General features: G+C 29.8%; 1 protein-coding gene across 1 annotated transcript; it reads right to left on the bottom strand.

Annotated features, from left to right (window-relative positions):
• On the bottom strand, positions 3,126-4,188 carry LOC107621845. Its single transcript, XM_016323828.2, has one exon. It carries the CDS (start codon positions 3,860-3,862, stop codon positions 3,566-3,568), a length of 297 nt encoding a protein of 98 aa, XP_016179314.1. The 5' UTR covers positions 3,863-4,188; the 3' UTR covers positions 3,126-3,565.

Genomic DNA, 11,998 nt, shown 5'->3' on the forward strand with positions numbered 1-11,998 from the left:
AATTGCTGGTCTCCCAAACTTTTCCTTATATATATATATATATACTTCAAGTTGACAATAATCTTTAATTTTGAGAACGATTTTTGTAACTTGAACACCTTAATTTCGGGAAGGAAGAAGGTTTTTTAATCGGCGACTCTTTTTTTAATTTTTCTTGGATTTTGTTTTGCGTTTATGCCAAGCAAAGGAAAAGCATGAATATGCACGTGTCTTGACTTTGGTGGTTTATTAGTCCCAAATGTGCGCTTACATACAGTGAAAACTCAAGTGCAGTAGACTTCACGTAAAGTTGATAGTTGATAGTCAGTTAAATAAAAATTTAGTCAAATCAGTTAAATTATCTAACGACTCTCAGTTATCAACTTCACGTGAAGTCGACTGCACCTGAGTTTTCACCCTTACATATACTCTATTTCATCATCATTATATATGCATGCTTCTTTTCTCATTCACAGAGCTAAGATTTCATAATTTTATGTTAAACACAATGCATTTATCTGTGAATAATTCAGTGTAAGAGACATATTTGCTGATCCCATGAAACATATATATTTGTTTAATAATAAGCTAAAAGTTAACAATAGATAAGTAAATTATTGGATAATATTATTAGGGACATAAATACTATGAAGTATATATCTAACTTCATTATAATTATTGTTGATTTGATATCGATCCAACTATATCATTCGAATGCATGGCCCTATAAAGCTTTTCTAGCAGTTTTATTATGTTGTTCTTACTTTCTCTTGTGAATTGATGTGATGCCAACTTTTTTGTAAGTATTAAACAAGATAAGGCTAAAGTGGCAAACCAGCAGATATGGTCTTGTGAGTAGTGACTCTGTATCTATAATTATTGTATAAAGCTTCAGATATGTTACACAATTTCCTTTCAATGTATGTGAAGCTTCCACGTTATTGATTGGTATAATTTTCGTTAATTTCGGTCCAATGTATACGTAGATTTTTTTTAATTTATTTTCCAATTTTCGGTTTGGAGTCCAAATAATTAGTTACATGTTGTGGTATGGATTCAAATGTTTAGGGTCGACACGACCACAAACACATTGCAGACAAACTGATATTATTTCTTCAACATTTTTTCCAAATTTGTGACGGTTTCGTGGAGCCCTTGTGCTGGTTTAAAAGGGGCAAATTCACATTTGCAACCTTATCCCAATATAAATTCTTTTAATAAGTATATACTTTATATCGTTGCTTTTCTTATGTTTATTCAAGTCCTAATCTATCGTAAAGGGATTGAAGAATGGGAAGAAAGCAAGAACCTTCTTAAATAAATTCAATTATATATTATGAGATATAGACACAGACACAAAACACAACATGATACTAAACATGATACTAGATATGCAAACATATAAATTTTACAATCTTATAAGACATGAATACGACATATATATAGAATTTAAAATATTTTTTATATAAATTATAATGATATTTTATTAATATTACATGTTAAAAATAAAATTAGACACGTTGATACGTAATAATATTTAAGTGTGTCAAAGTGTGTTTAGAAATTTTTTTTATTTTTTATTAAGATATAATAAGTGGACACAATAAACATGTATGTTATGTTGAACGAATATCACTAAATATAAAGTGAAAATTCAGGTGCAGTCGACTTCACGTGAAGTTGATAACTGAGAGTCGTTAAATGAAAATTTATTCAAATCAATCAAATCATCTAACAACTTTCCATTATTAACTTCATGTAAAGTCGACTTTATCTGAGTTTTTATCCTAAATATAAAATGTGTTTCATACATAAATACAGTAACTCAACGAGGTGTGTTGTTAGATTACATAACATGCACATCGTGAGCTTGGAGAAATATACGTGGGAGCCCTTTATGACTTTTGAGGAACCGCAAATCGAAAGGGACATAACTTCTTCTCGTTTGGAAAAATAATAAAATACAAAATAGAAAATTTCAAAAGTCAATGAATAGCAGCTCATCACATTTTCCATGTAACGTGGAGTTCACGGCCCATTTTCTTATTCTTATATATATAAAAAGGTCACAGGATGCAAATAACCAATGTTCATTGTTCAATGACATTAGACGGTGATGATCTCATTCTAAATTTATAACAACCCATAATATTCATAAACAGTATAACAAACAAACAATAGTTGGGTAGTGATTCTGATTAGGTTAAGCTATATTTATATATTATTTAATTTATTATTGGACGCGTTTTCTCCGTCATAGTTTCGCCAAAATGCAACCCAAGTGGAAGACCACTACTTGTTTGTGTTACCACAACCCATATCCAACGCCATTTTTTCCTGTTTCTCTATTACTTTAAATTTTATTGAAAATCTCACCTACTTTGCCCTGGCCTCTAAAATCGGCTACAGTATGGGTTATATATTAGGCATCACATTCAACAACTTTGCACTCCAAGAATTCTATTTTCATTGTATTTTTTGCCGTGGCCAAATATTCAAAGAATTAAGCTAATGTTATATGTGCTTCACCCCTAAGATATACCCTAATAATTTTTAACAGAAATATCTAACTTAGCCTTATAAATAATCACATCTAACCTGTTTTTGAGAATTATTATATTGGATTGACAAAAATTGTTTTAATTAATTAGCATGGCTAGCATGCAAATTGAAATTTGAAATATTTTTTTTCACATCCCAACATTAGTTGTAAATTTGTAATTATGAAAATAATTATTTAGTAACGAAGTGTTTTATATATGGAAAAGTATGGAGAGCCAATAAAATATTTGTATATTTACACGTACAAGTAGCCTTTTTATAGACCAACTATTTTTCCCTAACCCTCTGTTTTATTAGCAGTTGAATATTTCACTATTATTTAGTTGCATTGCTTTTTATAATACACAAATGCTGATAATTTTAACGTAGAGACTTATTTGTAATTGTTTTCATGTAAAATTATTAGTTAAAACTTAAGAATTGTTAGATAATTTAATATATTTAATTAAATTATTATGTAACAGTTTTTAATTATCAACTTTGCATGAAAATCATATGCGAGTGTTACCCTAAATTTAAGGTTATTTGGTCAAATAATAATAATATAATATAATCACAAGCAATTGCTGATAGGTACTTAATTATTTGACTATGAAACCAGATTATCAATCGCCAACATTTCTTCCATTCGGCAAACCCTACATGTCCTAATACCTACATACATAATTAACAACATATCTTGATGTAAAAAATATACTTATACAAAGCATTACAGAAGTTGATCATATTATATAGAATACAAAATTGTAACTGCACATATATATAGTTTTCACCTCATCAAGGGAATGGAGAGAATCCGAAAACAGAGGAAAACAGAGACATATACACTACAAATCTTAATCTACATCTTTACACAGTTCAATTATATCCCTCCCTAGCTATTTTTAGTTTCCTGCTAATGTTTATAGTCTTCATTTTGAACTATATAAAGAAAAAAATATGTAATAATATAAGAATATGACAAAATTGAAGAAATAAAAAAATGTGTTGTGAAGTGATCAACAAAGAAAGGAATGAAAATGAATCAATGGCCAGCACCAGGGCTAGGGACAGATGTGAGAAGAAGTCGTTCAACACTAATGAGGTTTCGTGCAATGAGCTTCTCATCAACCTCCATGGCATGTCCCTTCTTGCTCGGTGTGGAAGCCGGCACGGTGCCCTTTGGAAGGGAGCTGAAGAACAAGCTGCTCTTTGGAGAAGGGTCAACAACCTTGATTCCCCTGTTTCCCCTGAGTTGAAGTTTTCTAGCTTCTGAACAACAACACATGGAAGCAGAGAAGATAACTAAGAACAGAACAAGCAAGGTTGCAAAGCGAGCCATGATGATGAGAAGGAATGAGAGAAAAGCTTTAAGTGTTGGGAGAATAATAATATTAGGATTATGAGTGTGAGTGAAAAATGTAAGAGCATTGAAATATATAGAGAGAAAGAGAGAGGGAGAGAGCTTGGAGACCAAGTTTTTAAGGAGTGGCCAAGTCAAAGAGAAGAATTTGGAGTTTGAAAAAACGGTGTGGAATAATGTTTAATGGTAAACTAATTTAATAAAACAAGGGTCATGTTCATACTAGTCAGAATAGAGAGCAATGTTCTTTTGGTATTGAATTTCAAATTTCCAAAATAGCCATGTGGCTAGCTAAGCCGCCGCCTAGCCCTTTTGGTAATTTCCTTTCACTTTCCTAGCTCTGTTTTCATTTTTCTACACCGTCAAGGGTCCATTCTAATTAATACGTTGTAATAGGATGTAGTTTAAGTCGGATTTCATGATATTGTAGAGTTTGAAAGCAATTAATATTTAAGATGGTGGTTGTTGCCGGCAACACCACCTTAGGGTGTGAATAGGCCGTCAAAATGGGTTAAATTCATCGGGCCAGTTCGTTTACCTATTTAAATGGGCGGGCTTTGCCTCTAAAATTAATCCTGTTTAAATTACGGGCTAAATGGGCTGAGCCCGATTAACCTGAAAAAAATGATGGGTTAAACGGGCTAGCCCGCGGGTTAAATGGGTGGCCCGTTTATTTTTATTTTTACATTTTTTTTAGAAAAAGTAACACTTTTAGCCGATAGTTCTCCCGATCCGACCTGAAAATCTGACTCATCAACTAAAAAAAAATTTTTTTTAAAGGTTTTTGATCTAAAAGTAGTATTTTTTGTCAAAATTTTTTTCAAAAAATAAAATAAAATGATAAACGGGTTGACCCGTTTAACCCATCAGACTTACTATAAACGATCCGGACTAAAAAATTCTGGCACGTGAATAAAGCGGGCTTGAACGGGCCAGCCCATTTAACCCACAAGTTTAACGGACTAGGCCTAAATGGGCCGGACTAATCCGTTTGACAGCCCTATGTGTGAAAAAAACAAAACCGGAGATAGTAATTATGGCCAATTCTCTATTGTCCATTTTTTAACGAGCTTATTTTTTATAATAAATTTTAAATATTTAATATTTTAAATTAAATATTAATTATTTAATTCTTTTAGCAATTAAATACCAAAAATAAAATTTAATTATTGAGCAATAGTTTGTGAGTAATGAATAGTTCACATAGTGTTACAGCAGATGAGGAAAAAAAAAAGTGATTATTGGTTTGGTATTTTGGAAGCCGCGTATTATTGTAGCCGTGTAGGTGCCGACAATAATAGCCGAGCTGTAAGTTACTCTCACTTTCATGACCATCAATATTAATCCACCAACCCATAAAAGAGTTATTATTCTATTTAGTCAATACTTAACTCTTAATATGATCATTTGATATATAATTAATTAGTTATAAATCTATCTCACTTTTACCGCAGGTTTTAACATCATGTATTGTGAACAAAATGTTAATAATCTTACTTGCACTCAAAATAGGTACCATTTTTGAACCTAATTGATCAAGGTATGTTGTTATTAGTCTTCTCTGGACCTGTAGCTAGCTGTTTTAGCCTACTACACATACACATCATTAATGACATCAGCAGCATCACATTCACATAATCACTTTGGTTATATGCCGTCATGATTTCCATATTAATTCCAATAATCCTTGAAAATCAAGATGGTTTCAGCCAAAAATCAGTGAAATGTCTTTAGGTGAATCTAAAATTTTTATGTGGATAGTGTTTATGTTAGGTATTAAGATGTTTTTTTTTTATAAATTGGATGGTTTTGAATCTGTTTTATGATTTATCATGTTTTAGGCATTTGGAGAGAGAAGGAGAATGAAGAGACGGAAGCTAATTGAATCCGTTTTCGTTATTACTGAACGTATCTACTCCTAATTTGAATGTGGTGAAATATTTAATAACTAATATTTTAAATCATAAATAAATAAAACTAATTACTATATTTATAATTAATTAAGTTATTATCACGGTGCTCCCTAATTTAATAAAAGCTTAGGCAAACCTCTTATACTTTCTTCCTAATATTAATTAATAACTTTTTTCTCACTCTCTTTGTCATGGCCATTTAGCATTAGTTGAAGTCTTAATCGTATAAATTTTTATTATCTGTCAAATGAATATGTCATAATATAATTATAGATAAATAATAATCATTAGTCAAGTATTACATAATATAATCTTATGCATGTTGTTTGAAGGATTAATAAATTATCGAACATATATTTGCAGGCGCATAACTACTTGAAGGAAGACACTACTAGACGTGGACTCATAAACGGATAAACCTTAACAACCCTGGGCTTTATTAAATACCCACTAATGACGATGGATTAGAGTCCAATATAATTATTTGTTTTATAATTAATAAATGAGGATTCTTTTGTTACATTATCAATATATTGTTATTATTTAGTTATAAATTTAATTTTTTTAATTTAGTAATTTAACAATATATTTTATCCCATATTTTTAAATATTAATGACTAAGTAATAGTTAAAAATAATAAATTCAGATAATTTTTTAATATTTTTTTAATAAATATTAATTCTTTAATTAGTATTACTTATCGTTACGTACACGTTGCCATTTACAATTTAGATTAGCTTATATATATGGCATTCTTCTCGCGTATCAATTTTTTTAAAAGAAATTAAAAAATGAAAAACTAACCAAATTTATTATTTTTGACTTGCCTATTAATTATTGACTAAAAATAGTAAATTTTACTGATTTTCTAAACTTTTTTTTTCCCTTAATTATAACGTACATGGTCTGGTCCAAAGTAACCACGAGGGAAATTAAATTATAAACAGTAAAGTACGTACGGTTCAAAGGTTTGACAAATGATTCATTCATCATGTCATATATTTGTATGAGACAAACTGCAGAACTGGTCACACAGTCGTATATGGGAATCTTTCTTGTGAAAGCAAAGAAAGTCAACAACATATCTATAATTGAGAATTAAGATTATATATCAACAGTTATTATCATTTAATATTACACTTGAATACCTAATGATACATATAATTGTCCTTTTATATTCACAGTGCATGTTCAAGTGCTGACTAATAACACCGTAACCTTGGCAATGTTAGAAATCATCAGAAGCATAAGCATGGAAGCATAAGGATGGAGATATTTTTTTGTGTTATTATCCTAGTATGGAAAATTCATTGGGATTAATGATCAACGATTCAACTAGATATTCTTTAAAAGTTGTACAATATTCAACTTTTTATTATAATGATTTAAAAAAAAAAACAAAATAAACGCATCTAAAAATTATAAATAAATTTAATGTTTTTTTAAAATTAAATACACATTCAAAATATAAACTAAATAAAACTAAAATTTAAAATTTTAATTTTAATTTTAAATTTCTGTTTCAGATTTAATATATGTAATTATTAATATATTACAATTTAAATACACATCCAAAAATCAAATTAATTAGAATTCAAAATTTCGAATTTAAAATTCTAAAATAAATTTTAAACCATCTTAAATCACTAGTAAAATCTTCGCTCCGTAAAGATCCAGAGCTGCATCGCCTCTCCCTCCTCATCTGTGGCCGTTTTCGTCTTCTCCCGCGTTGGGCACTCCTCTGCGACGATCTCCTCCTTCGGCGACACATTCCTCCCCGCGACGCGCACTTCCCCTGCGTACACCCCCCCCTGCGTAGCGCCTCCTCCATCGATGGGCTCCTCTCCGTCCCTGGTCTCCTCCCTTGCGCCACGCACAACCGCCCCCTTCTCCCGCGCCCCGCGCCTCCTCCATCGATGGGCTCCTCTCCGTCCCTGGTCTCCTCCCTTGCGCCACGCACAACCGCCCCCTTCTCCCGCGCCATCGCACTCCTTCTGTCTCTGGTATTTCTGCTTGCAAAATTCTAAAAAAATTTGGTTGAGTTCATTCATGAAGATATGTTATCTTTCTTTTAGTTTAATAAAAAGTTCTTTTTTTTTTTAATTTATGTATAATATTGGAAGTGTCTGTGTTTTTTTTAAAATGTATTTGTGATTATAATTTTTTTTTTGCACTCATATGTTTGATTTGGGAGTTGTAATGTTAACCTAATTTAGATGTGTCAATACTTAATTTTGGATATGTTTATGTTGTTCATTATGTTCTTATGTACATATATAAGTTTTTTTACATGAGTTTTGGATGTGTTGATAAAATATTTAGAGTGCATTCTTATAATTTTGGATGTGTATTTGAGTTTAATTTTTTCTGTGTTCAATATGTAATTTAGAACTACAATGAGAATAATTTAGATGTGTTAATACATAATTTTAAATGTGTTTATGTTGTTTATTTAATTTTAGATGTATTTTTGACATGAGTTTTAAATGTTTTGAATAAAAAAATAATTGAAGTGAGTTTAATTGATTTTGAAAACTTGAGTGATTATTTAAAAATTAGTACACAAAAAGTTGTTACATACGAGTTTTATGGTTTAATTTGTAAAAAATTAATGTATTGCAAGTAGTTATAAATTTTACGGTGATAAGTATTCAAAATAAAAGTGATTCCTTAAAAATAGGAAATATGATTAATTAAAAAATTAAAATAATAAATATTAGATTTAAAGGCTGAATAAAGACTGAATTTTATTGTACAAATAGCATTTTCCAATTCATATATATCTAATGCAAAGTGGAATAAAGTTAGGTAACCCCATATTAAAAAAGATTTACGAATTTGGAATTGGAGAGTGTATCTCCGATTGGAGAGTGAATCATTCACAATTTTTGTGGATAAGAATGAATTGTTTCATATGTTTAAGTGGACAAAAAGAATAAATAACATCTATTTAATACGTAAAAAGAGGTATGACCGAATCTATCTGATTGCTTTCATCAAGTACACTACAAAAGGAAGGGCATTAAAGGTCATCAAAGAGATGAATGGAATACGATTAAGGAATAAAGAGGTCTTTGTGGGTGAGACTAAGTATAGGAGGATGATTAATATCCGAAAAAAATCACTACGCACGACAAAGATGCTAGGGAGTCTAGTAATGGAAAACACGAAAGAATTAAAGATAAGGATATTGAGGTGAACGAGAAAGTGAGAGTTGTCGTAGAACACCAGGAAAGTGAAGAACTAGAAGAGAGACCCGTTGGAGTTATGTAATTATTAATATATTACAATTTAAATACACATCCAAAAATCAAATTAATTAGAATTCAAAATTTCGAATTTAAAATTCTAAAATAAATTTTAAACCATCTTAAATCACTAGTAAAATCTTCGCTCCGTAAAGATCCAGAGCTGCATCGCCTCTCCCTCCTCATCTGTGGCCGTTTTCGTCTTCTCCCGCGTTGGGCACTCCTCTGCGACGATCTCCTCCTTTGGCGACGCGTTCCTCCCCGCGACGCGCACTTCCCCTGCGTACACCCCCGCGCCTCCTCCATCGATGGGCTCCTCTCCGTCCCTGGTCTCCTCCCTTGCGCCACGCACAACCGCCCCCTTCTCCCGCGCCATCGCACTCCTTCTGTCTCTGGTATTTCTGCTTGCAAAATTCTAAAAAAATTTGGTTGAGTTCATTCATGAAGATATGTTATCTTTCTTTTAGTTTAATAAAAAGTTCTTTTTTTTTTTAATTTATGTATAATATTGGAAGTGTCTGTGTTTTTTTTAAAATGTATTTGTGATTATAATTTTTTTTTTGCACTCATATGTTTGATTTGGGAATTGTAATGTTAACCTAATTTGAATGTGTCAATACTTAATTTTGGATGTGTTTATGTTGTTCATTATGTTCTTATGTACATATATAAGTTTTTTTTACATGAGTTTTGGATGTGTTGATAAAATATTTAGAGTGCATTCTTATAATTTTGGATGTGTATTTGAGTTTAATTTTTTCTGTGTTCAATATGTAATTTAGAACTACAATGAGAATAATTTAGATGTGTTAATACATAATTTTAAATGTGTTTATGTTGTTTATTTAATTTTAGATGTATTTTTGACATGAGTTTTAAATGTTTTGAATAAAAAAATAATTGAAGTGAGTTTAATTGATTTTGAAAACTTGAGTGATTATTTAAAAATTAGTACACAAAAAGTTGTTACATACGAGTTTTATGGTTTAATTTGTAAAAAATTAATGTATTGCAAGTAGTTATAAATTTTACGGTGATAAGTATTCAAAATAAAAGTGATTCCTTAAAAATAGGAAATATGATTAATTAAAAAATTAAAATAATAAAATATTATATTTAAAAACTGAATAAAGACTGAATTTTGTTGTACAAATAGCATTTTTCAATTATCAAACTATTTGAGAAAGCTAAGGGACTTAACCAAATTGGGATCTCTAAATTAATTTTAACGGTGTGTTACATGCTTGGTTTTAGAGGGTTTTAGAATGAGAGAAAAAAGTTTTGGAAGATTCTAGTGATCAGTATAGAACATAAATAAACCAACTTAATTATATTGCACCATTTAATGCCGGTAATTTACATTAAAATTTGAGGGTTTTTCAAAGAATATATATCAAGTAATTGACACAAGTCAAATAATATATAGGGTAAAGTATATTTTTTGTCTTTAAAATTTAGTAAAAATTTTAAAAATACCCCTAAATTTTATTTTGTTTTAATTTTGTCCCAAAAGTTTTCGATTTACATCAAATATACTCTTAACGGCTAAATTTTCAAAAAAATTAAGACCAATCTAACAATAATACATGAAAATTATGCTTGTTTTGCTTGTATTGAGGGTTGTTGTTATGAAATTGTTGTTGAATTAGTCTTAAATTTTTTGAAAAATTAGCCGTCCGAGGTATATTTGATACAAATCGAAAACTTTTGGGACAAAATTGAAACAAAATAAAATTTAGTGGTATTTTTAAAATTTTTGTCAAACTTCAGGGACAAAAAATATACTTTACCCTAATATATATATCAATCATGTTACATATATGTATAAAAATTATACTATTAAATTAATCCTTCGTATAAAATATATGTTAAAAATGAGTTAAATAAAATATATAATAAATTTTTTATGAGAACAAGTATTTTTGAATAGAGTTATGTTAGGTATACATTAAAATCAGTCATTAAAATCAACCACCAGTATAAAATATATATTAGAATATAAATACACATTAAAAATAAATTAAACTACATATGTATTTATATATAAATACATTAATGGCTGATTTTAATTGCTAATTTTAGTGTACAAATAACATTTTTGTTTTGAATAATATACCAAACCCACGTGACTACTCACATCCCATAATTATACGGCGTTAGTAATAAGACAAGCGCGATTAATGGAGACATGTGAGTAGTTAGTTATAGCTAGTTATATACAGTTACACCGTTGTGCAGTCATGATATCCAGGCTCTATCTAACACACATAAATCCGTTTTGAAGATATTATTCTGAGTGAAAAGAATAGCTCATGCAATGAAGAAATCTAAAGTCGGCGATTGTTGACTTTAAAAATACAAACACATGACGTTCAATAAATTAAAGAAAGAAAGATAAGAAAAGTCACCAAAGCACTCTGTGAATTGTGATAATAAAAGCGCAAGCAAGAAAAGAAAAAAGAAGAAATGCTGGAAAGAATGGATACACAGAAGCCTTGAATCATTCACCCATGTCACCACCTTAGACGACATTGTTTACCTAATTACCGATTTACCTCTTTTCTTTGCCTCCTTTGGCATCATAAAGTCCCAACAACTAATGAGACTCATGACGCACATGCAAATGCAATATGATTCTTCTCACAATGTTGTTTAGCAAATATATACGTATGCATTATTCTTTAGTAATACATTTAAGGATTTCCTTATGTCAAATTTTGTATATAAAGTCTTAGTTTTTTGTTTGTCTTCTTTTTTCAATTAAGTATATGAAACTTATAGTGAATGATGGTCAGGTTTTGTGTTCAATATATATTCAATGAGAAAGTATAGTGAGTTAAGTGTCCACCAGCTAAGAATTAAAACAACTCAATTAATAATAATTAATTTTAAATTATTTTTTTAAATTTAAATTTTTGATTAATTGACATTAATGGTATTTTTGAAATTAAAT

Source organism: Arachis ipaensis, chromosome B10 (genome assembly GCF_000816755.2).
Source record: "Arachis ipaensis cultivar K30076 chromosome B10, Araip1.1, whole genome shotgun sequence".
Lineage (NCBI taxonomy): Eukaryota > Viridiplantae > Streptophyta > Magnoliopsida > Fabales > Fabaceae > Arachis > Arachis ipaensis.

What these genes read in the sequence shown, in the direction of transcription:
- LOC107621845 (XM_016323828.2), bottom strand. Translation starts at nt 3,862, where the DNA reads ATGGCTCGCTTTGCAACCTTGCTTGTTCTGTTCTTAGTTATCTTCTCT.